This window comes from Leuresthes tenuis, unplaced genomic scaffold, assembly GCF_036924035.1.
Source record: "Leuresthes tenuis unplaced genomic scaffold, fLeuTen1.0.hap1 SCAF_7, whole genome shotgun sequence".
Classification (NCBI taxonomy): domain Eukaryota; kingdom Metazoa; phylum Chordata; class Actinopteri; order Atheriniformes; family Atherinopsidae; genus Leuresthes; species Leuresthes tenuis.
Window position 1 is genome coordinate 26,213,404 of NW_027325361.1, and position 26,685 is coordinate 26,240,088.

The following is a 26,685-nucleotide window of genomic DNA, read 5'->3' on the forward strand; positions in this document are numbered from 1 at the left end:
AATAGCGTATGTCTTCCAGAAAAGCTCAAACGTCGACAAGGTAGACGAGATAACAGTTAGCTTAAACAAAAGTGTTAATTCGACATTCAGTTGTACGGTGTTTTTAATTGCAGGCGACACCCGGAGTCCTTTATTATGAGTTCTCTAGACAACCATGAACATTAGCTACAACAATTACAAGCTAAAATAAAAACTAATATTGCGACAAACCATGCGTATAAGTTAAAATATGGTAGTCCCTGCTACTTAATTGCAGTGTCACACTATTAACTTTGATGGACAGTGTCAAGACTTGTAGTCGTTTGGTGAGTTTGAGTCCATTCCAGTAATTAGACAGACCCCGAAAAAAAAACTAAGAACATCCTTTACCTTGACTCGTTTTTAACCAGCGAACGTCCCCTGCTTCCCATGCACGAAATTATTGTCCTGCTATTTTGAAGGGGAAAAGTGACTGGCTTGCAAATACTTTGCGCGTGTATGTATAAATATGAACCAAGATAGCCTGGCTATGTTTGTTCTTGAAAGCTAGCCAGCGTTAAGTTAGCTTGTTCCCATTGACTCTTCAGTACAGCCCATGCAGCCGTAATACGTGTACACAAATGTCTGCGACCGATGATGACGGCCTAAGTGTTTACATTGCACAGAGCATGCGCAAATCTAGAACAACACTACCACCAAGTGTCCCGAGTTAATAACTGCACTTCAAAGGCTTCATAAAATCTTATGACATTCATTAGGAAAAATGAAATATCCAATATCCAAATAATGACAAACAGAGGTATTATCGATGGCACAAAGAATGAATGGAGAGTTTGAGGAGTTGGATTAATGTTAAAGTAAAAGTTATCCACATCCTTGTCGGACAGCTTGGTTTATGTTTTTTGAGAGATCAACAGAACCATATCACCATCTCCCATTACTTCCTTCTAACTAGTGTCCAGCCACAAAACGATGGTGGTCTCTAACCCAGCTTGTCTCAGTAGTTACACTTGATGGAAAATGTTATTTAGAAATATGACCAATTATTTCAACCAATTTCAGGAAACAGAATGCAAGTAAAGGAAATCTTTTACACAAAGCACCAGATATAGGACTGGATATTATCTCAGTTTATCAAAGGTTACGTTCAGCTAGACTTAGCCAGTACATTAAGGATGTTTAAGTAGAAAAATATTCCTGTAGCAAACATTCTCGTCTCTGTATACAGTGTGTTATCCAATCAGTATCTGCTCATCAAAACATCTTACCTGAAGCTCATTGCTGGGAGAAAATTAAAGTGAGATATATTTCTGTTAGAGAAAAGTTGACTTGGAGGTGAAGGAGTTCTTTCTGTTAAGCCATTTTGTCTTCATGGTAAACACAAAAAATACCAGAAATCACTTTCTAAAAATATTGTTGTATGGCTTCACCTAACACCTATTAAGTTATTTCAATGTGTGACAAAAATAAACAGCTAAAAATATCTATAAAGTGTTCGTAACTGACTAAAAGTGTCCCAACAAGGGTTTAATTAAGCCTGCTTTCACGCAGCACAAAATGTCGAAACAAAAGGCAACTATGCCGACTGCCTCAATTCACATACCAAACAGTCATAAAACCTACTTTTCAGGTTATCATGAGAGGAGTGACGCAGATCTTTTGTTGGCTGGCTGGACACTCCTCTGCACATAGAAGGAACTGAAAAGCAGCTGACGTTGTAGGAAACACCACAGTGACTATAGCCCTACTAATCTGGTACATCTAGTGAATAGTTATGCTCAGCACTGAGCAATTTTATGGGCAATATTTCTTCAGGCTTTCTAGAGGGCTCTTGGAGCTGTTCTGTAGACATTGGGTTCTTAAGAACTGGACTGAAAATTAGTGAAAAAAAATTGAGTGATGCATATGAGACTGTTGTTAGAACATTTTTAGTCAGTTACAAACATCATCTAGATTTTTTTAACTTTTTAAAATCAATCAGCTATTAGGTTTTTTTATTTAAATTTTATATTTAAAATTAAATCACATCATGTACTGCATTTCTAGGTTCAATGTAATCTTTTAATCACTGCACCTGTATCCTGCTTCCCTGACAAGAACAAATGACCAACATGCATGATTTTGGATCTTGGGAGGAACCTGAAATACCCAGAAAGAACCCACACTGGCATGGGGAGAAAGAACAAATTTGACACAGGAAACTCCCAGCCTAGAATAAAATCAGAGCCCTTCTTGCTGTGAAGCCACAGTGCAATTTATAACCTGTTTCTGTAGTTATATCCCTCTGTCTACATCTTTAATCCCTGATGACTAAAGCCTAAATACTTTGTGATGCAGAACTAAGTTTCTTCCTTTTGACAATCATTAAGCAGTTGACTACATTTCAAAGTTCCCCCTGTTAAAGACAAGTATGGAGTATATTACAATTTAGTAGATTTTCATTTTACTTCAATTCAATTCAGTCCAATTTCATTTATATAGTCACAACAAATGTCATCTCAAGGCACCTCAAAGATACAATCCAATTCAAGCCTATTAGAATCCAATCCACCGTTAGTAATATGAAGCCATGCTGCAAGTTTTATTTGCAGTTTTGTAAACTGAGACCTGACACCACACAGCGCAATGCCTGCTCATAGCATGGTTCTTTGTTGGATTATGCAATTTCCACTGCTATGCTGATGATACTCAGCTGTACTTATTGATGACACCAGATGAAACCAACCAGTTAGTGAAAATACAAGCATGTCTCAAAAACACACAGACCTGGATGACTCAGAATTTTCTGCTTCTTAAGTCAGACAAAACTGGTTGCTTCAGGAAGGCATTCATAATTACTCTAGATTGTATTTCCTTGGCTTCTAGTACCAGGAACCTTAGAATTATTTTTTACCAGAATTTATCCTTTGATGCACATATAAAACAGGTTTCTAGGACTACCTTCTTTCACCTTTGTAATATTGCCAAAATTAGGATCATCCTGTTTCAGAGTAAGGCAGAAAAAACTGCTCCATGCATTTGTTACTTCAAGACTGGATTACTGTAATTCTTTAACATTGGGCTGTCCCACAAATTCTCTGAAAAGCCTCCAGCTGATCCAAAATGCTACAGCCAGCGATCTGATGAGAACTAACAGTAGAGATCATATTTCTCCAGTTTTAGCTTCTCTTCAATGGCTCTTTGTTAAATTCAGAATAGAATTTAAGATTCTTCTCCTCACATATAAAGCTCTTAATGACCACTCCATCATATCTTAAAGATCTCTTTATAAGATATTTTCCTAACAGAGCACTTCACTCTCATACTGCAGGTTTACTTGTGGTTCCCAGAGTTTCTAAAAGTAGAATGGGAGGCAAAGCCTTCAGTTATTAGGCCCCTCTCATGTGGAACCAGCTGCCAGTATATGTCCGGAAAGCAGACACCCACTCATTCTTTGAGATTAGGCTTAAAACTTTCCTTTTTGATAAAGTTTGTAGTTAGGGATGACTGAGGTGACCCTGAAACATCCCATAGTTAAGCTGCTGGGGTATTCATGAATTGGACCAATTTGGAATCAATTGATTTGATTTCATTGGTGTTGCTATAAATGTAATTAAAATAGACTCTGTTCTATTTTGAGTCCTAGTTAAAAATAAACAATTTGAACAATTAATTTCTGAGGATGTTTTTCATAAAGTGCCTGCAAACAATGAAGGAAAAACATGGAAAAGGTGTACATTCTTGTTACTGACAAAAAAAGTGTGAAAAACAAACAACAGCATGTCCCAGTAACAGATATGTTAAAACCTGCAATAGGGTGGAAAAAACAGTAAAAAGTTCAAGTAGGCTACAATTTATGTAAAGAAAACTGTATCATCAACTGAGAGCCAAAACTATACATGATACAGACAAAACGACAAGTTTCTAAGTTGTTGACCTGCCTAGAAAAGTTTAACAAATGTTGACTTCCTTCAGAAAATGGCCGCCCCAGATCGGTAGAGGGCAGAGTAGTAAATACTTCGCTGCATGGGCTCGCGAGGGCCCATCCTGTGCTTCGGTATTTACTGAGCATGCGCACGATAATCTTCCTTTTTCCATTGCAGCGGAGTCAATCCCCAGTCTGTGGCTCCGGGCTCCTTCATAAGGAGACAAAAATACTGCAAAATGGTTTGTAATTCGTCCTCATATGTGTCTATATGCATACCCAATACATACATTTGGGCTCGCGTGGTGTCAGTTGGGTGGAAACATTCTGATTGTGTGCCGATGAAGATAGATTCAGTCCTGCTAATGTCTATCCGGGTCTGCTTAAACGTGGCCTACCCGCAGCTTTCTCAGAGTTCATGCTTCCTGTTATCCGCAAATTGCTGTACTGTAGTGTTTCCATGAGTAATTAATCGGATAACCCCTAAGCCCACTTGCCCTGAATTTTTTTTTTCCTTCTTCTCCGAAATCGTTAACATTTAACACATTGTCAAGCCTGCGTAGCAGGTGTGCTAACACTTACTGTCCATTTTCATTGGCTACGCATGCTAATCTTAGCGTGGTGTAATGTTACGTTTTGTCAGTTACAATTCAGCTGTCATAGACACAATGACGTGAAGATATTTTCATCAGTTTGTGTTGTGTCAATTTGGTTAATCTCTCTGCAGGGTTTTGTTAAAGTTGTAAAGAACAAGGCCTACTTCAAGAGGTACCAGGTCAAATTCAGGAGGAGGAGAGGTAAAACACCCAGCATCGCTCCTTGACAAGTATCTCATGCTTTGGTAATGATTGTCACTCACTAAGTAACTGGTGTTTGTATCTTAACCAGAGGGAAAGACTGACTACTTTGCTCGCAAACGTCTGGTTGTTCAAGACAAGAACAAGTATAACACACCGAAGTACCGCATGATTGTCCGTTTCTCCAACAGGGACATTGTCTGCCAGGTAAGCATCCGGTAACCTGCTTTCATCCAGAGCAGTGGGGCTTGATTTATAACATGACTCTAAATGTTAAGCAGATGATATTATTGCTTTAGCTGACTGCAATCCCTGTCAGGACGACCATTTTAAAACTAACCCAGTTTACTTTAATATGGTAAATGTCAACATGGTGAAATACTAGTCTTGAGTGGTGTTGGGACTTTCATGGGCTGCTGCAGCACAGCATCAGTGTGTATCGTGTGTGATTATATATTTTCTGCAGTTATATCATTGTGCCGTAATCATGCATGTAGTACTTGGGAATGTGTTTCAGATTGCCTATGCAAAGATTGAGGGTGACATGATTGTTTGTGCTGCCTACTCGCACGAGCTGCCAAAATATGGGATCTCTGTGGGTTTGACGAACTACGCAGCAGCCTACTGCACTGGTCTGCTGGTGGCCCGCAGAGTACGTATACACCTTCTCGTACACGCTGGACAGCTTCCTGATGTTGGCAGATTTTTTTTTTTTTTTTTTTTTTTAGTGTCCTGTTTTATGTAGAGATTTATGGTTGAGATTTGGCTCTTCAAAAATTGCTTAAATTGGGTTGTGGCGAAGTTAAAATGGTAAAAACTTGAGTTTTTAGGCCTGCTGAACAAGATGGCTTCCATGTATTTATTATATTTTTTATTTTTTTGTCCTCAGCTTCTGAACAAGTTTGGTCTGGATAAGGTGTACGAAGGCCAGGTGGAGGTGACGGGTGACGAGTTCAACGTGGAGAGCATTGATGGTCAGCCAGGCGCTTTCACCTGTTACCTGGATGCTGGGCTTGCAAGAACCACCACAGGCAACAAGGTGTTCGGTGCTCTGAAGGGTGCTGTGGATGGAGGCCTGTCCATCCCACACAGGTAGCCTGCCAGACATCTTGGGCACAAACATGCTTTGGTTTGATGAAGTGTAAATAATTTTAACAGAGGCCTTGTCCACAAGAACATGGTTATTTAGACAGTATAATCTCCTTTGTTCCCAAAATAATTCTGTACAATCAGCACCACCTAAAAAAGAAATAAATCTATAACCACAAAATATAACCAGAAAAACACAAGTTCCACAGTGACGACTATGCTACATAAACGTGGATGACTCAGAATTTTCTGCTTCTTAATTCAGACAAAACTGAATATTTGGTAAACCAAAATAAACCAACTTGTGCAAATATGTGCAACTTGTACTTTGGGTACAAGTTGCATGAATTCCAAAGCATGAATTCCAAAATTAGAACTAATCTGAATGATAGTCTGTGTTATCTGAGGTTTTGCTCACTGTTGCTGCTAAATGGGACTGTTTATGGAGCATAATCTAAAACACAACTCGGCTTTTAGTTAAATTTGTCTCATTTTTTCAGCGTACTGATGTTGAAATTAAAATATGCAGGTACCCTGTTATAGTAAGTCTGTATTAGAAACGCCTGTCAGACGGTGAGGGTTTCTCAAATAAATGCAGACTTGGAAAGAAAGGTTGGAGTTGTATTGTCTGCCGGAGTTGTATTGTCTGCCGGAGTTGTATTGTCTGCCAGAGTTGTATTGTCTGCCAGAGTTGTACAGATCATTATACAGTTGGGGGTTACGGTCACTGTAAATGCAAAAATCACAGCTTTTCTGTGATAGATAAGTGTCACCTAATGCTCTTGGTAATCAGTGAGTGTAAGTAATGCTTGTTTTTGCTTTCAGCGGCCATTATTATTGACCACAGGAATAGTTATTTTGAGTTTTTGAAAATATGAATCGGGTTTCAAAGATGAACAGAGTTGTACTCATTGGTTGATTACAGATTTAAAACTCTTCCGTACAGTTTGTGTTGCACATACGTGTTTTTCTGACGTTGTCTCAGAGCTGTTCAGTGTGAAGGAGGGCTGTAATATCTGGGTCAGCCTGTGGATCTGGTCCAGTGTCTTTCTAAACACTATTTAATGTGAGTATTTCTTAAGATTTTTCATTTGCATCAGGTGAAGTAACAGTGTTTGCTCACCTTGGAGACCTGAACAATCCACAGGGTCTGTTATGAGCTCACCACTTGTTATAAAATGCTCTACAGGTTCTCTTTCCTCTCCAAAGATCTGATTGTAGCCTCTGCTTCCATTATCTTGCGTTACGATGAACTGACCATTAATTGGGAGTGGACACTTTTGGATGGGCTGAAGTGCCCTGCAGTACAGGAAACTACTATGCTGAGTTAAAAACGCAAGAGAAAATGAGGACATCGCTGCTTTATAGGAAGACTCCAGACTTGTTTCAGCTGGTAGCACCGGTGTTAACTGCTGAAAATATTCAGAACATCACCAGAAATTAAGATGCATCACCTAAATCGACTGTTCACACCTCAGTCAGTGCATCCATCCCTGCATTGTTTTGGCTTCACGCATCTGTGCTTTAGGAGCGTCTCATGTTAAAAGGTTGCAGTCAAGCACTCTTGACGCGTGCACTGCTGATTCCTAATACTGTCTGCAACAATTTGTGATTCAGTCATTGGGATTACATGAGTGCCATCGGTTTAATGGCTAAATTACAGTAAGACTAAGTCATGTAGACGCCTTAAACTAACAAAAAGAAAACGTATTGATCGGGTTACTCGCGATCAAAGTAAGACCCCGAGATAACGTGATTCTCATTCTGCGCATGCTTGAATTTTTTTATTTTTATTTTTTTAAATGTTAAAAATAAATTCTGCGATCGTCACCCAGAAGTCGAAGGAGACGGTATTACTGTTGCCGTCGGAAAGAAATGAACAACGCGATGGTGAATGCACCATTGTGCATCGAGTTTGTGCCATAACTATGCTCATCACAAACTAAATATAGATGGATGTAACTTCATCTTGCTCTTTGTTCACAATCTTTCTCGAATGCCTTAGTTTTGTTGTTGAAGAGGTCAACTGGAAGTGACTCTATTAGCAATAGTTGAAATGGGTACAGCACTACCTATCGTACTGTGGATGTACTGTGCATGCTTTGTGCCAGTGATTCGATTCATTCACCGCCATATATCCAAGGATAATTACCCTTGCTCAGATAAGGAGCATAACCCAACTATAGCTATAATGGAGTTAATCTCATCATGTAGACCCACTGAGTGTCATAGCCTCTAATTAGTTCTTCTCACACACATGCACACGCCATTTGTCACTCCCTACTTGTTTCATACATATCAATACATTTGAACAAATGAAGAAATTAATTTGGCACTTTTTGCAGTTTTTATGGTGCTGCTAGTCATCTGTACTATTTGCAAAATAAGACTAAGTGGTCTGCTGCCCTGCTTAAAAGAATTTAAAGCAACATTTCTTAATTATGTCTTTTTATTTGAAAGACAAAATGCTGTTAATCAGCTGGGCCTCTAATGTGAAATATATGCAAGGTGTTCCTACTACACCTGGCTTTAAGATGTGTTCTGCATGTGGATACTCTTAGCATTTTAGCAAATTTATTGGTCCACTCATGATGCACAGCAGCCATCATGATGCTTCTATTTTTTTCTATTTCGTAAAGAGTTTGGACAGATTACAGCTGGCAAGTTTGTATCGTTGCCCTCTGCCAATATGCGAAGAGCCTAAATGGTGAGCGCGAATGGTCCCTACGTGAAAATCTGATGTAGTAGGGTTGACATTGATGTGAGAGTTTTCGCCGGAGCTTCCTTTGATTTATTTATTTTTTCTTCTGCAACATGCTGCAGCACAAAGCGGTTTCCTGGGTATGATACCGAGAGCAAGGAGTTCAACGCCGAGGTCCACCGCAAGCACATCATGGGCATCAACGTGTCTGAGTACATGAGCTACTTGATGGAGGAAGACGAGGATGCCTACAAGAAGCAGTTCTCCCGTTTCATCAAGAACGGAGTCGCCCCAGATTCGGCAAGTCTTCTTTGTGGATTATTTAATTACCCTTTTAGTCTTTCCACTATTGTATAGAAATGATCATCATTGTCGTCTTCCATTGATCTATGAACATGGTGTAGTTGTAGTTATGTTTTAATTTCCTTTGCACAATAAAGGTCTAAATGAGGGTCTAAAAATGAGTTCTAAATGAGAGAAGCCAGCTTCTCAGACTAAGTTGTGGTCTAAATGGTTTACAAAATCATTACTCAATTGTTATACGAGTTTTTAAAGTCTCAGAATAGAGCCAACGGCATTGCATCTTGTGTGTGGGTGGCTTGCGTGTCACAAGGTACAGCTGTTGACACAAAAGTCTAGATTTATGAATCTCAACATTCACTCTGGACTAAATTTGTTCTTAACAGTCAAGCTTGGAGAAATGGCATTGTGCCATGTTGGTTGAATATATGTATCATGATACATGGACTGAATAGTATTATGTAGAAAATGACTCAATATTGACAGCAATAAGTCTTTTTTTTTTATTTTTTTTTTTTTTTTTATGCCGACAATAATGGAAACCTACTATTTATCCACACCTGCAAGAGAAATGTAATACTTCTGATAATGTTCAGCTTAGCTGCTTTATAATTTGAACAATGTATTTTAAAAGCAAGATTCAAATGTGAGGTCAGTTTTTGATCATGAATTTTTTTTCTTTCCAGATTGAGGAAATGTACAAAAAGGCTCATGCTGCTATTCGCGAGAACCCCGTTCATGAAAAGAAACCTCCCAAAGAAGTCAAGAAGAAGAGGTAAAGGAACAGTTTTAATGTTTCTGTGTTGACACTGATGCTATTCTTTTCCCTCTCCCCTGTCGGAACAAATTTTTCTCAACACCTCTGATGCATTTAATTACTATAGCGAGTGCCAATTATACGTTTGTGACGCAGGTGGAACCGTGCCAAGCTTTCTCTGGCCCAGAGGAAAGACCGTGTCGCTCAGAAGAAGGCCAGCTTCCTCCGGGCTCAGGAACAGGAGAATGCAGACTGAGGCGTCGATCTGCTCTATTCCAAATGCAGAAATTTGTTCTAATAAATATAGAAAAGGAGTCTGCTCTGGTGTGCTTTTTTCCACATTGTTTTTGATAATCAACTTTTGGAAAAGTATTTGGAAATGTTTTTTTTTTTTTTTAAGTGACTTCATACTATCATTGAGTTGTGAATGGTTTTAGAATCTGTAACAGTGGTTGTGAGTCTGTGAAATTGGACTAATGGTTTGCACAAGCAACACAAATTACTACAGACAGTCCAGATTCCTTAGTCAAATTTTATTTTGCCTTGGGGGGGGGGGTTCTTCACTGCTTCAGTAATTATCTCTATTATATTTTCTATTATTTCTATTATCATGACTTTACTAACAGCTGTAGAACTACCTCACAATGCATCATTTACATAAATGAGGTGGAATGTGTCAATGAAACAGATTGTCTGTTTTAGAGAAGCTTATGGAAGCAGAATTGTTGATGTGCTGTACTGATTGATAATTTTAGGAATCTTTAGTATGAGAAATTTTCTTCCACAGCAATGTTTTTAGATTGTTCAGAACAAGGGAATGCTCGATTTCCATTTGTTCTGCTGAACCTTTGAGTGCAATACAAGCGTACAGCTGCTTCTCCAGTTCTTCCCTCACATCGGATGGAGCACCCCTCAGAATATAATCCTTGAGAGTTTCACAAGCTTTTGCCAAATTCGGCCTCGTGACCTCTGGTGTGCAGCGATGCTTGGTGAGGTCACAAGAAGTGAGGCAGTCCGCCCCATGGAGACAATCTTCATCCACACTACACTGCTGCTGCCTAATTATTTCCTGAAATGTTGCTTCAGGAACGATGAACCGCGCATCCATCACCTTAAAGTCATGACGGTCATTGTAGCCAAAAGTAGTTGTGCTCGCGTCACATATGAGGAAGCTGCCAAAAGTGCCGTGGAAAACATCTTCAACCAGCTCCAGCAGGCCGATTGAGATCTTGGCCTTTAGTGGCCATGACGGGGTGAACCACTGGTCCATTCGGCGGTGCAGACCAGCAGGAATCCACATCTCGATGATCCATGGCAGACTAATCCCATACAAGGGAGAGTATGGTACCTTCTCCATCACATACAGGTCTCCACAGAAGCCCAGTAATTTGGGCGTGTGCCCTCTGTCTTGCAGGACCAATGCTAATAGGAACTCATTGAGCTGCAGCAGGGCCCATGTGGAGCGAGCCTCTGGCAATGAGATGTGGCCGTCTTTATTGGCATCTGCAATGGACAATACTTGGGTTGCCAGGTCGACAAGGTTGGCCTGATCCCCCACTTTAGCCTGTAAAGAAACAGACGTTTTTAATACAAACCAATGTTTTGAATTCAGAACTCTCCAGAGTAGATTAGAACAAAGACCCCCTGACCTTTAGGTGGTTGATTATCATCTCTCTGAACTTTTCTACTGAGGTTCCCTTGGTGGGCTTGTTGAAGGCTGCAGCTTCCCTTTTGGTCTCTATCTCACTTCCCAAATTGTAGTGAGGGGCATCCTCCATCTGGCACTTAATGACTCCTTCTAAGTCCCCCCAGTTCCCTGAATACACCTAAAATCAAGAAGGAGAGCAGTTGCATCAATATCAAAAAGTCTAGCAAGGAGTGTTATTTTTTAAAAAGAGCTGACCTGGCTGTTAGGATTGGCAGTGAAGCACTTTCCCAAGTAAAGTGTGTCTTTCTCACACAGGCTGCTGCAGGCTGAGCCATCAATGACTCCCTTCTTGTATTTGTCACACTGAAAAAAAAAATGAATAGACATATTACAAAAGGGACAGCAATACAACCACAGTGCCATATGATTGGAAGGGAAATAAAGTACTCACTATTGAATTTTTGCAGTCATGCCCTCGACACAGCTCTGTGTAGGATGAGTACTCCACATACACTATCCAGCTTCCCACAAACACTGCCAGCCACGAGAGGAACAGGTACTTCATGTGCAGGTAGGAAAATCTGGCCTGTTGGCAACATGTTTCAAAGATCTAAAGTACTGCAGATTTAATATCAGCTTTAAAACTAACAATCAAATTGGGTTGAAGAATTATTGTAACATACTTAACATCACTTAATCATATAGAAAACAGATGACATGAACCCATTTAATTTGATAGCTAAACATTCTGTTTTGGTAAATATTTAGAAAATAATAATGGTGTAGAAGAAAAAAAGGAAGGCAAAAAATCATATACATGTATAACTCTAAATATATAAATAAGTGTGTAGTGCCTGATTGACAGGAAACATAACTCCAACAAGAGAGCTGTTAGTTAAAAACAATGGAAAAGATTGTAAAACTACTTCAAGAAGGGGATTCAACTCAAAGATTTTGTTTGTTCATAGTCAGTTGTCTCTAAAATTTGGAGCAGGTACAAACAAAATGGGAAGGTTGGAAAGGGGAATGTACAGGTTAACCAGAAGAATTAGAATCTTATTGACAAGTAGGTTTTCACATACAACAAATTTATGTAGTAGAATAAAAACAAACAAACTGGGCACTCGAAAATAAAAAGAGGAATAAGTTTAAAACTAAAATAAAGGTAAGACTAAGTAACGTAAAAAATAATGCAAGTCAGATTTACAGCAGGGATGTGGAATATTTACATAAAATAATGACTAATAATCATGATAATATATTTTTATCATGATGGGAATGTAGTTCTACTGTGGAGCTGTGGGTCAGTGTCAGTGAGGCTCTTTAACCTTGTTGATAAGACTGACAGCAGGCAGGAAAAAGTTGTTTTTGTGGTGAGAGGTTTTGGTTTGGAGGGACCACAGCCTTCTGCCAGAGGGGGGCATGGGTTTGTGTCGTGGGTGGGAGGGGTCAGCAAAAACTTTTGTTGCATGCTTTAGGGTCCTGGAAGCGTACAGGAAGTGGAGGGAAAGTAGATCACCACCGATCACCCTCTCAGTTGAGAGGATGTTGAGAGGCAGCAGTGTACCATACCGTGACGGAGGTGGTGAGGATGGACTCAATGATCAAGGTGTAGAAATTCAGCATCATTGTCCTTGGCAGGTTGAACTTCTTCAGCTGGTTGATATACATCCTCTGCTGGTCTTTCTTTATTAGGGAGCAAATGTTCAGTTCCCACTTGAGGTCCTGTGTGATTGTGGTTCCCAGGAAGTGGAAATTCTCCACAGTGTCCATGGAGGAGTCACACAGGATGATGGGGGCAGGTGGGGCTCATCTTCACTGTCGAGAGCATAGAGCTCTAGGTTGTTCTGCCTGCACCAGGTCACCAGATGGTCGATCTCCAACCTGTAGGCAGACTCATCCCCATCAGAGATGAGTCCAATGAGGGTGGTGTCATCTGCAAATTTCAGGAGCTTAACAGACTGATGGGTGGAGGTGCAGCAGTTTGTGTACAGGGTGAAGAGCTGAGGGGAAAGAATATAGCTGGTGTAACCCAGGCGGATGTTAAAGCGTCAGTCAGGATGGGAGTACCGGCTCATCCAAGAAATCAGTGTGTGTTTGGGCATAAACCTCAGGCTAAATTGTTGCTGACCATCAGCCCAGAACCTTTAACTGAGGCTTGCTGTCATATTAATGTGAAAATGTAGCCAATTAGTCAAGTGTTTTTAAATATATCATGTGGTCACTCTTATTTGTATTTTTGCCACATGGTGGTTATGGAACAACTTCCAAACATGTAATGTTTATATATCATACTCTTCTGAAGACGTTACACGTAAAGTGTTGCCTCCTACTGTTGCGTACTTATGGACCTTATTGACACAGAGCAATATTGATATTCATTCATCTCTAGCCACCTATCACATTTAATTTAGAGGGAAGTATCTAATTTTCAAGCACTTCTTTGCTCCAGTTTCCATTCAGTAGCTAATGTTGTCAGCCCTTCCATCCAAAAGATAGACACATACTTTGAGAAAAGCAGATGAAAGTAAATCAAGACAGTAATGGTAAAGGTTGTAAAATAAAACAATGTGCTAAAAGACTATCATGTGATAGTTTTCTGTGTATGTGTCAGCAGGAGTGATCTCTTTTACAACACAGGAACAGGAAGCTATATTAATTAGAAGATAAGGGGGGAGAGTGCAACAGGTGAGAAAACACTAACATTCCACGATACTGTACTGTTTTGTACCTGTGAAGACGAAAAGTAAACTCTCAAATAACTCTTTGTAAAAATAAATATCAGAATAATAAGATATAAACCAACCGGCATTGATTAGATGCATTTGACTCTACTTACCTCCATGCTTGGTTGCCCCTTGGAACCATTAATAACAGAAAAGTTTTGAGGTATTTTATAGTAAAAATCACGACAAGCACAATATGATGAATTTCAATGATTCCATCTCTTATTTCAAATCGTTTGGCCTATTTGTTTGGTCGGTAAGTTGAATGGAAAATGGGTCCACACTGAGTTGAATCCCAGTGTCACATCATTAATGCGATTCCTTGAGAGGAGATGCTTAATAAGCACAGCAAATGTTTGTGGTGGGGTGTGTGGAACGTTTGAAGTGACTCCATACTCATTATCTTGTGTTTTGATTTTCCTCTTAGTTCCCCAGCTGATAGAAGATACAGTCTACTTCCATCCATCTTGACATTACTCCAACTGGAGTGCATTAGTGAAAAGTAACATTTTTGTTTTCATTTGCAGTGCTGCTGCTCAGTCTGTTGATGCCTTCTGCTCTGTGTTTGACAGTGATGGACTCACTACCTTCAGCAGCTTTAATTTCCAGTTAATTTATTGACATAAGTCTCCCTATCTCACTCAGTCACCTGTTTTTTTTCCTTTTACACTAAGCACATATTTTTCCTTTGACCCTCCACAACAACAGTTTAAAAACAGCTTCTACTTTTTAATAAAAGGCAGGTACATCATTTGAATCTTTCCAAATGGAACTCCCACCCATTTTAAAGCTGTATGAATTGAGTTTTCTAGCCTCTGGGGGGCAGCATATCACACTAAAAACAACATTAGCGTGTTGTTAGGTTATGACAATGCAAAAGTGAAATATGCAGTTCATGTGATTGCAGATAATTCACATGCACTCCAGACATGGAAAAAGATTATTTTTTTGCCTTTTACCTCTTTTGTGCCGTGATAGTAGTTTAGGTCATCACACTGATTTCACATTAAGCATGATAATCTGATTCTCTGCTAAAGTTGCAGTATGGATCAGTACTTTGTTTCCCCCCTAGTGGTGATATTGAACAATTATGAATTGAATTAAAGAATTTTGCGTATGTACAGTGCAAAATGTGCAGTTGGTATATTGGGAATTCATTCATTCGTAAAACAAACAAAAAAATCCTTAAATGTGATCCACTAACATACCTTCTAAAAGCCTTTTTAAATTGTACTTTTCTAGTGATGCACAGATGTATCGACCTAAAATTGATATCAGCCAACATTCAGCTCAGTGTCCTTCAATTGGCCTATTGGCATTTTAAATATTTTATCAAACCTTGTGTGCAGCACATTTAAACAAATAAAAAGGATAACATAAGCTGATGGCAGCAGCTGATATTTACCTGGTGTGTCCTGGTTGTAGATCATTGGCTTTGGCCTGAGACTGACAAGATTTATTCTCATTCCATTTTGTTTGGTACGAAACAAATTCTTGTCAGGCCATGTCAGCACTGAAGAGTCATTGAGTTTGCAGTGGCTTAACGGGCTAAAAGGCCTGGGAAACAGTTATTTTTTTAAGCACAAAAGACATTTTACATGAAAGATCAAGATAAAGTTTTATGGTATATTTGTATAAAATACTAAATTCAAAACATGAAGAAGGGCTGGAACACTTTAGTTATTAATAGTTTCTGGCAGAAACAATCAGTACTGGCCAAATTATTATCTTTCACATTAGTATCCTCTTCTTCTTTTGGCCTCTCCTGTTATCAGGGGTCGCCACAGCGAGTCAATCTTGCATCATTGACTTGGCATATGTTTTACACTGGATCTTTCGCATTAGTATCCATCCATTTTCTATACCGTTAATCGGGTAGCGGGTGGGCTGGAGCCTATCCCAGCAGTCATCGGGCGAAAGGCGGGGTACACCCTGGACAGGTCGCCAGTCCATCACAGGGCCACATAGAGACAAACGAGACAAACAACCATGCACGCTCACACTCACTCCTACGGACAATTTGCGCATTAGTATCATTTTAGAATTTCACAATTGGTGCATCCTTAGTGTCTTTGTATGTTAGTTCCTTTTTACCATCAGCAGATGGAACACAAAAAGATCTGGTGCTGATAATCTATTCAACATTTGTAATATGAGTTTGACTTCTCCTGCTGTATCTATTGATTGGTTTACTTACAAATCTGACCATGACTGTCTGCAATAATAATAGCACTGGTCACACAAGTAAGTGCTGCGTGTACCTCGAATCAATTTTTCTGTAGATGGAATGTATCAAAAGCATTATGGAAATAATGTTCTATGGGGGAAACAAATACATAGTTGGGTATTTTGTAATCAATATTTTTGTGGCTTTCATTGCAGCTCTAGCCAATGCATTTGTATCCATGGGATTATATACTGACCCTTTGTGAGTGAAGAGAATTACACAAACATGGCTAATGAGGCAGTATTGATTGTGGCTTCTGTGACAGCTATTAATTAGAGACTGAGTGGGAACTGTAGACATATGCTGAGATGGGTGAACGGAAACAGCTTGTCTTTATCTGGGTGATCTCCGTCCTCTGCACTAACCCTCAAACTGTGAGAGAACTTTGTATTCAACCCTGAAGGTTCAGTTGAAATTACGTGCAAGCAATCAAGGACATACTGTACTGTTACAAAGCACCACTTGATGTTCAAGTACTGAGGCATAGAGGAGATTAAAGCTGATCATTAGCAGCACATTACTGTCTGACACTTGGTTTTTGCAGCCTGTATACCACTCATCCATTATGTATGATTATAAATCTATCCCTCAGAGGATGCCGTTTAATGGGCTGCTGTACAGAGCAAAGAAAGGTCTGAAAGCAGAGAAACAAAAGATGGGGAAGACATTTATTTGGTGTCCGTCTCATTTTATGGATATGTCGGCTTTATGTTGCGCATATAAAGAGTGGCCCAGCTAAAAAGGTCCTGGAAAGAACCAGTTGACAGAAGAGTCCAGCGTGCTTTCCCGCTGCTTCCTTCAGACTCTCAGATGGAAAAACAATACCACACTGTCTCCACAAACACTACTGACCTGAGTCATCACAGTTCACATAGAAAGCTGAAAATGTAAACATCAAGAAACATCATGAGACTTAGCAGCAGTGGTTTGGTCTGCAATGAGGATAGAAACAGAAAAATCTAATATCAAGTAGCTTAGTATTTTATAATTTACACAGTAGATACATAAAGACTACAGCATCCTGGACTGAAAATGAAAAATTCAGAGTATTACAGTAACTGATGACATAAACAGAGCCATAAAACAAAAAGGTATTAAATGGCAATAGATATTTAAAGCCAAGCTTCTAAATTTGAGCTTACTGTTTTGAACTGATAAGTTTTTTAGCCACTTTACCTTGATATATATTTGAAGCATCCCCTCAGTATGAATTAATCTGTAGATTATGTATACTTTTACAGTGTCATGTGTTCCCGATGGCCAAATTTAAAGAATACAACACAATGTGCACTGGATCTAAATGCCCTGTTTCAGTTTTTGTATTTCAGTGGAAATGTTGAAATAGCCTCCCTCCAAGGGTCACTGAATGACACCTCTTAAACTGTCACTGTTAGGCTGGAATGGCCTAGAAAACTGAACGATGCTTGTAGCTGTCCTTGGGGACAGGCTGTCTTTTCCTCCTTTCACTGCACTTGACAGTTTTGTCCCTAATGTGCATACACACAAGAAGTGTGCAGCAGCAGCTGAGATGTAACTGCTTTGACTCAAAATGCTTCAGCCGAATGCCTCAAATGAAAAAAAAATCATCAGTTACAATAGTCTGAAGGAGAGAGCAGGGTTTCAAAGCCAAAGAGTTCATGGTCAAGTTTCTATCTTTGAAATAAAATTTGTGGATGCTACACTTGAGTGGCGCAGATCTCCACATGTCCTTGAAGGGACTTCCCCCATGCTGCTTAATCTTACAAATGAAGAAACCCAAGGGAACATCACCTAGTTTCACTCACATCCAAACTGTTTCATAATGTTCTCCAACAGTTTTCCAGACGAGTACAATCAGGGATGGCGTATGACTTCATACAAATTTTGTATTGAAACATACTTTTCCACAAACAGGCAGCTCAAAAGCAGCTCCAAATCAAAACTATGGCGAAATCAAATTATTTATGCCATATAAGGTGATGGTAAACTTTTACAGCGTCAGGAACAGTCTCTTTAAAATGTATGATGCACCAGCTACACCATGGAAGTAGTTGCTACAGCAACCGGAATCCGGATGATGGTTGATTCCCGTGCAGCCGTCGAGTATCAAGTGACTTTATGAGTCATTCTGAGAAATCTCTTGATTATTCTGTCAATTGCCACCAATTCACGAGCAACACAAAACGCGTCTAAAGGCTAAAAAACAAACAAACAACAACAACAACAAAAAATCATTATTGGAATAGTGATCAGCCGCATCATCGCTTATTTAGCCAACATGTATCACAGTCCAGTTTATGGAAGCAGATGCTTATTAGACGCAGTGGATATCAACCTGACACCAGAGTGAAGAGGATTCTCCCGCGAGCTTACCTGGATGTATAGACTCTTTCTGAAGAACCCCCATGGAAACAGACCTCTTGCCATGGCAGACGCAGAACATCTCACGACCGCTGCCGACGAAATTAACTCGGCGCACACTCCACATTCGTATCAGACAACCCTCGGTGAGCAAACCGTAAGAAACTGTGATACAGAAAACATGACAGATCCCATCAACAACACTGTGGATGTGCGTTCGGACGAAGCGACGGAGCAGACAGAGCTGCTCTGCCAGCGGCAGCAAAGTCAGACTCATCTGGAGCCAAGATCACTTCTTGGGGGGGGGGGGGGGGGGGGGGGTTGGTTGTTTTTTCAATCATTGTTTTTCATTTACTGCAAATGGACCACAGTTACTCAGGAAATCATAAATGTTCATGAGCTGATATGTTGCATGTGAATGTTTTGGGCGCATAGTTTCCTTTAACAAATCTTTCAGTTTTGTAAGAGCAAACAGACAAATATTTTTAATTCACCTGCACTGCCACAGCAGTTTTTTTTAACCGACTGATTCAAACTGCTCTTTAGTCTTCATCTAACTTTGTTGATTGGTGTGTGCTTTGATAAATACTATTTTGCTCTTCAGTGCAAAGAAACGTCTACTGATTTTTCTGAAAGACACCTTCTCTTAGAGTAACAAGGCATTGTGGAAACTAGTAATGTACAGACCAGTGAAAAAAAATTATGCTCTTATTCAATTCAGAGGTTGTATGTATCAAGAAATCACCATCATAACATCACCAGGTCTTAAAAGGAGGTAAATACAGCCTTTGATGAACAGAAACACGTGACATATTACAGTGCCATCACTTATTTCAGTCATTATTTTGTGGATTGGCTGGTGTGCTATGGGATCATCGATTCAATTCAATTCAGTTTTATTTATATGGCGTCAAATTACAACAAATGTCATCTCATGGCACTTAAATAAAATAGTCCAATTCAAGCCAATTGTTGTTCAATTAATTGTAATCATAATCCAATGAAATCCAATTAATTAATTAAAAAATAATTCAATTAATTCATATAGAGCCAATTCAAAAACAATTTGAAAAGCTAAGGAAACCAGCAGATTGCACCTAAACTTCTCTTCAGTCCAATCTTTCGCCCTGAGCTTGCCAGAGGCGACTGTGGAGAGGAAGAAACCTCTGACAGAACCAGACTAAGGAATGGTGGCCATCCACCTCAACCAGTTAGGGTGAAGGGAGGAAGGTGTGACAGCAGGCTAGGCCTATAGCAGCTTAACTATGGGATGTTTCATCACCATCTGAGCCATCCCTAACTATAAGCTTTATAAAAAAGGAAAGTTTTAAGCCTAGTATTAAAAGTGGAAAGGGTGTCTGCTTCCCGGGCATTTACTGGCAGCTTATTCCACAAGAGAGGGGCCTGATAACTGAAGGCTCTGCCGCCCATTCTGCTTTTAGAAACTCTGGGAACCACAAGTAAACCTGCAGTTTGGGAGTGAAGTGCTCTGTTAGGAAAATATCTTACAGTGAGATCTTTAAGATTTGATGGAGTTCGGCCATAAGAGCTTTCTATACGAGGAGAAGAATCTTAATTTCTATTCTGAATTTAACAGGGAGCCAATGAAGAGAAGAGAAATATGATCTCTCCTGTTAGTTCTCATGAGAATTCTGGCTGCAGCATTTTGGATCAGCTGGAGGCTTTTCAGAGACATTATTCAGACAAGCCCAATAATAAAGAATTACAGTAGTCCAGTCTTGAAGTAACAAATGCATGGACTAGTTTTTCTGCATCACTCTGAGACATGATGTTCCTGATTTTAGCAATATTACGAAAGGGAAAGAAGGCAGTCCTAGAAACCTGTTTTATATGTGCATCAAATGATACATTCTGGTAAAAAATAACTCCAAAGTTCCTCACTGTAGTACAAGAAGCCAAAGAAATACCATTTAGAGTAACTATTTAGCTAGACAATTTCTCACTGAAGCGCTCAGGTCCAAAGATAATGACTTCAGTTTTGTCTGAATTTAGAAGCAGACAGTTCTGAGGCATCCAGGTCTTTATGTCTTCAAGACATGTTTGTAGTCTGTAATCTTGATGCATGCCCCAATTTTGGTAAAGCTTTAGTTGTCTGACAGATGTCCTCATGTTTGATAGTAGAATACTTTGGCATACAGAGGAATAGTATACATTAATAGGAGTTTCACAAAAAATATTGCACCTGGAAAGGAGTAAAAGAAGTGAATGAGAAAATATAACGAGGGATTAATTGAAGATTAAACTTGGAAATAAGAACAGGCAAAATGTAAAAGAAAATAAAATAATAAATACACGTGGAAACATTTTTATGACTTTTTTTACATAGTGTAGTTAATTGATTTACTTTTCCATGTCTTGAATGCTTTTGCTGCTGCTTTTGTTAAGTTTGAACAGCCTTTGCTTTAATATATCCTGTTTTGTTTTAGTTTTATTTTTCGTCAGTGTTTTTATAGTTATTTCTCAATAGATTATATTTCATAGTATTTCAATTTCTGTTGGTGTTTGACAATTCTTATTGGCTTTCCTTTTGTTTCTTAATGACTTCCTAATCACTATGACTTTAGCACCCACCTCTAAAAAAAACTTGAAAATTGAGCAACAATTTCAGTGCAAGTAAATGCAAAATATATGACTTGTATAACATTGTGTTTCGCATTATTGCTTGCAGCTGAATTAGGGTTACACATTAGGGTCACATAGGGTTACACATTGAAAGTTTCTGTTAAAGCTTGGTTGCACACACAGGGAAAGCACATTCTGTTCCTCAAGAACTGCTACTATAGTCACACTTTGCATGTGCTGTCTCTTAGACAGCATCTTGTTCTGTGTTGCATCTTGTTGTCCATATTACCAAGCTCTTGCCAGTGCAGGGATGGATTTGTATGTATATAGTTTGAAAACTCATCCTGGCTTGACCTGTCTATTGGTAGATGAAGTCTAGGGGTTAGCTTCATTACTTTGATAGCTGAGGTTGCTGGTTCAAGACTAGGCTCTGTCAACAAAAAGACATTTAATCTTCTGAGCAGGACACAAGGAAGGGAAAAGAAAAAGCCATTCAGAGAGGAGAAAGGGATAAGCAATTGATAACAAAGGTGAAAATAACAGTAAAAATGATACAAAATGAGGAAAAAGGTAATAGTAAAAGCTATACAAAAAAATTAAAGTAATCCAGGTTTACATGAAAAGCTATTAAAAAAGAACACAAAAAAAAGAAATAGAAAAAGACTAATTCATCATAAATAAGAGCAAGCATTACTGACCCAGCTCCAGTGGAATCTATGAAAGTCTATGCCACTGCATTCATGAGTTTCAAGATAGTGTTGCATACTTCAGATAATTATCAAAGCTTTTGCCACATTTTATTCTCCCCATTAGGCTAATCTTAGTCTCATTTGTCCAAAGAATGTTGTTCCAGATCTGCTTTGGCTTTTAAAATAAATTTTTCAGAAAGTTCAATCTAATCCTGCTTGAGGCTTATGAATGGTTTGCACCTTATGTCAAACCCTCTGTATTTTTCTTGTCTTCTCTTCAAAGTAGACATGGATATTTATATGTCTATCTCCTGAAGAGTGGTTTTCACTTGGTTCAATGTCGTGTATGTTGTGATCACCACCACTGTTTCCTTCTGTGGACATCCAGGCCTTTTTATGTTGCTGAGATTTTGTCAGGCTGGACTGTACATTTTGATCAGCCCTCTAGACAGTTACTGCTTCATATTCTTCCCTGCATGGTTTAAAGGTCAAAAGGAGACAGAAAATTTTCAATTTCTGAGATGATAAGAGAAGCTACCCTGCTTATGAGAACTGTAATCTTTCTAGGCTATATTGTAAAGCAGTTGACTCTCACACAATACTTCAGTTCCCCATTTTTACTACCTTGCCTCAGTCTTTCCATTCACATTGGAGAATGAGACAGATCTCCTCCGGTGTTCCTTAGGGGCAAGTCTCACAGCTCAGAGAGAGACTTGTCACATCAGAGGTGGAGGATAGAGAAGAAGCTGTTAGCTTCCATACCAGTTTTAGTCCATGAATCATCTTATCTTTCTATTTAATGCATATTTTATTGGATTTAGCCTACATCTGCATCCCATGTATGGTTTTGATTCTAGGGAAGCAGAAGTAACACTCAGTGGGTCTACATGATGAGATTAATTCGATAATAGCTATAGCAAGGGCATTTATCCAAGTATACATAGTGGTGAATAAATGGAATCATTGGCACAAAGCATGTCATACACCAGTATGATAGGTGGTGCTGTACCCATTTCAACTAGTGGTAATAGAGCCACTTTCGGTTGACCTCTTCACCACCAGCAACAAACTCAGGCATTCGAGAAAGGTGGCAAACGAAGAGCAAGATGAAGCTACGTTCCTCTACATTTCGTTTGTGCTGAGCATGGTTAGCGCACAAACGCGATGCATAACGGCACATTCTCCATCGCGTTGTTTGTTTCTTTCCGATGGCGGCAACAACAACAGCAATATCGTCTCCTTCGACTTCTGGGTGACGACCGCGGGAAAAAATCTTGAGCATGTCAAAGTCCAATTCACCACGTGCTTCACCGCCTACAAGCACGTTTATTGTGACTATCAAGCGAGTTATCTTGGGGTCTTAATCCGACTGCGAGTAACCCGATATGGTCCAATTTTTTAGCAGACTAAGGTGTATACATGAACTTAATAACTCAGTCTTATTGTAATTTAGCCATTAATCCGATTTCTACAGTGTCATGTAACCCCGCTGACTTGTAGCGTCCTCTAAAACATGTCCTCAGATTAAGAGTTGCCAAAAAATAAAAGATTTGTGCAGTACAACAGAGCTCTTATATGATAGCTGTGTTGTCCATTCAACAGTAAAAGGACAGCAACAAAGCAGGTAAGCATATTGGATTTAACAGGAGCACAGTTTAGAGAAGGAGAGCAGTTAAAGGAGGCAACACAAAATATGGATAGAGATGAGGTGTTTCCTGTAGTTATGTAATGTGGAGTGCCTCGAGGCACTTTGAGTGGGCAGATAGAGAAAATGCTGTGTCTATAATAGAACAAAAAACATAAACCGTATTGGTGCAGAGACAAAGCCAGTGGAACAGCGGAGTCGGACAATCTGCCACAGCCTTAACCTCGTCTGGATCCATCTTCACTTGCCCGCCCTTAAAGATATAATCGAGGAAGGTTATAGAGGACGAATTGCGCACTTCTCTGCCTTGATGTAGTGGCAGTTCTCCAGGCCGAACGGCATGGTCAAGTACTCAAAGTGGCCTAAGGGTTTGTTGAAAGCTGTCTTCCATTCGTCCACCTCACAAATTCTGACCAAGTGGTAAGCGTTGCAGAGATCAAATTTGGTAAACTAAACTAAAGTATCTGATGGGGGTTGACTGGAGGACTGAAGGGCTTATTTTAAGCAGTTAAAGAGACAGTAACCGGGCGCTCACACCAAAAGCATCTTGACCGGCCGTGGTCGCTCAAGCTGCTCACAACCATGCTCCAGCTTTCAATCCAGCGTTCTGACCAGAGAATGTATGGGTTATGTAAGGCTAGCCAGGGAAAACCAATGATCACTGGAACACTAGAGACGGGAAACAGAAGGAACTTAATAACTTTACTATGATTTCCTGAGACAATTAAAGTGATAGGTTTGGTCTTGTGAGTAATTGTGGTCAAAATACCGCCACTAGGGCGGATATCATGATAGGGGTATAGGCAGAGGCTCCAGGGTAAGATGAAGCAGGGAGGCCACACCAGGGTCCAGGATGTTCTGTTTGGCTCCCGAGTCCACTAAAGCTAAAAACTCCTTTGTGGTGTTGCCTAGTTGAACGGTCACCAGAGGGGTTAGACAAGGAGGACTTTCTTTGTGTGTTCCACCCACCAGTATTCCTGTCCCTACCGGTGAGCTCTGTTCTTTTGGCTGCAGCGGACAAGCGACAATGAAATGTTCCTTCGAACTGCAGTAGATGCACTCATTAGCCTTTAGGCGGCAAAGTCGCTCCCCAGGACTAAGTCTCACCTGTCCCACCTGCATGGGCTTGGGAAATTCCCCTGAAGAGGTTGAAACAGTTATGGCAGTTGCATTGGGGGTTAGAGAAGTGGAAATGTCATGGAGGGCCCGAAGAGGAGGTGGTTGACAGGGGCAAGAATTCTTTTTCTTCCTATTCTCAGCTAGCCGATTGTCAATGTGTATCGTCAAGGTAACAAGATCCTCAAAAGAAGATGGCTCTGCCTTAGTGTCATGATCTGTGTCTTTCTGTGTCTGTGTCTATCCATGCTGTGTATTTCCATTATGTTGTTGTTAGGGTTTTTTCTGTCTTGTCTCAGTTCTGTTCACCACCTCACCTGAAGTCTCTCTTCAGTTCGGTCTTCAGCTCCACTCCCTTCACCTGTGTTATTTCTCTCAGCTGTCTTCACTCACCAATCACCTCTGTATTTAAACTCCTGGGGTCCGTTTCACAAAGCAGGTTCAACAAACTCTGTATAATCCTAAACTCTGAGTTGATCTACTCTGAGATTGAAACCTCTGAGATTCTGGTTTCAGAAACGCTGATTTCAGCTAGTTTAGTCAATTCTGAGTAGTTTCACCTTGAGTTAAGCGCGTGTCACCATGGCAACGGGGAAGAGAACAGTAATGCATGGGATCCACGGGATCGTTGTCAAAAGGACATGCCATGTTTTAGAAAAAAGTCGCCTCCTACTGTGCCTAATAGACTTCCAGAACTTCTAGAAGAACTAGGCTATGCCAAAACTTGCCTGCTAACTGAATGAATGAGGAAATCAAATGTCGCATGTGGCTGAAAGACAGAGAGAAACTCGAGATTTACTCAGAAAAACCTGGTCCCGACCAGGTTAGGTTCATAGAGTCTGTTACTACGGCAACTGACTGAGAGCTTAAGTTATCTCTCTCTCTGAAGAAACAGGCTAGAGTTGCCCCTTTCCCTGGTTTGAGTTATCTCCCTTTGTGAAACGGAAAACTCAGAGTTGCCCTCATTTCAAACTCAGAGTTTTCACTAAACCTGCTCTGCCCTTACAAGAAGGTGAGCAAACTGACTTGGATAACATTAGTTTTGTAAGTCTTCCCCCTTATGGTGAAAGTTATTTATTGCAGATTTACAGCCAGGCCTTTTTACATCACTGGTCTGTATGCCCCACTGCCCAAAAACATGCATGTTAGGTTAATTGGTGACTCTAAATTGTCCGTAGGAATGAGTGTGAGCGTGCATGGTTGTTTGTCTCGTTTGTCTCTATGTGGCCCTGTGATGGACTGGCGACCTGTCCAGGGTGTACCCCACCTTCCGCCCGATGACTGCTGGGATAGGCTCCAGCCCACCCGCTACCCGATTAACGGATTGAAAATGGATGGATGGATGGTCTGTATGCAATATAGAATAACTTTAGAATTTTCAGAAGTGGAAAATATTAATTCTTTATCAGATAAATAGGGAAACATAATTCATTTTTCTCTCCGTTACATATGTGTAAGTAAAAAGTAAAAAAATTGGACTACAGCTCATTGCTTTTGTAACAGAGCTTCTTTGTTTTCTAAAAACTCTAAAACACATCATTCAGCCACATTGATGCTCTGGGCGACATATGCTTTCACTATGAGCACACAGAAGTTTAAGTTAATCCCATGTATGATGCACTGCTGCTCAGAGCTTTAAATGTGTAGTAATCCACAGCTGAGAATAGTCCCTACAATATCAGAATTTCACTATGCAATCATCTCAACCAAAAGCATTCATAATAATGATATATTCATGACAGCTGTAGGCTGGAGCCTATCCCAAAGGTCCTGTCCTTGTACACCCTGGTGTGGTGGAAATTTAGTAATGCACAGAGTCAGTTATTTTCTTCTGAGGAGATAAGATGCTTTAATATTTACCCAGACACAGTCGTAAATATCAGCCTCAGCCCTGTCCCCCTTAAAGTGCAGCTATCTCATTATAACAAGCCCACCATTGTAAAGAGGAATTTCAGAAAAACAGGACAGGTCATTTGCAGGTTATACACAGTAACACTCAATACAATGCATATAAGAATTCATTTTCCATTACACTGGACAGGTCACCAGATATCAATATTTAATTATTTTAATATCATGATTTTGTCTGGACAGGTTGATCGTGACACCCAAACTAATACATTTTTTTGTGTTTAATCAACATTTCCTCTAAATCAAATACCTTGCTGTTTGGGAGAAATTAAA

The 26,685-nt window shown here is 39.8% G+C and overlaps 3 protein-coding genes across 7 annotated transcripts in view; 1 reads left to right on the top strand and 2 right to left on the bottom strand.

Moving 5' to 3' along the window:
- The window catches only part of evi5b (ecotropic viral integration site 5b), a 37,321-nt gene extending 35,756 nt beyond the window's left edge, over positions 1-1,565 (bottom strand). For 3 of the 5 annotated variants that reach the window (XM_072390174.1, XM_072390171.1, XM_072390168.1), the window contains exon 1: positions 370-596. The gene's annotated coding sequence lies outside the window, so the exon portion shown is untranslated. Of the gene's footprint in view, positions 1-369; positions 599-1,247 lie in introns of those variants that run through there. The other 2 variants (XM_072390169.1, XM_072390172.1) reach the window with 2 other exon arrangements.
- A 2,460-nt stretch (positions 1,566-4,025) lies between these two features.
- LOC140312364 (large ribosomal subunit protein uL18) lies at positions 4,026-9,841 on the top strand. The gene is made up of 8 exons (XM_072390178.1): positions 4,026-4,125; positions 4,611-4,680; positions 4,772-4,887; positions 5,198-5,332; positions 5,570-5,772; positions 8,593-8,770; positions 9,457-9,545; positions 9,684-9,841. The coding sequence occupies exons 1-8, from the start codon at positions 4,123-4,125 to the stop codon at positions 9,781-9,783; spliced, it is 894 nt and encodes a 297-aa protein (XP_072246279.1). The 5' UTR covers positions 4,026-4,122; the 3' UTR covers positions 9,784-9,841.
- A 219-nt stretch (positions 9,842-10,060) lies between these two features.
- On the bottom strand, positions 10,061-18,711 carry dipk1ab (divergent protein kinase domain 1Ab). The gene is made up of 5 exons (XM_072390176.1): positions 18,481-18,711; positions 11,627-11,761; positions 11,431-11,538; positions 11,177-11,353; positions 10,061-11,091 (listed from the first exon to the last, which is right to left on the bottom strand). The coding sequence occupies exons 1-5, from the start codon at positions 18,532-18,534 to the stop codon at positions 10,279-10,281; spliced, it is 1,287 nt and encodes a 428-aa protein (XP_072246277.1). The 5' UTR covers positions 18,535-18,711; the 3' UTR covers positions 10,061-10,278.
- Positions 18,712-26,685: the final 7,974 nt, after the last annotated feature.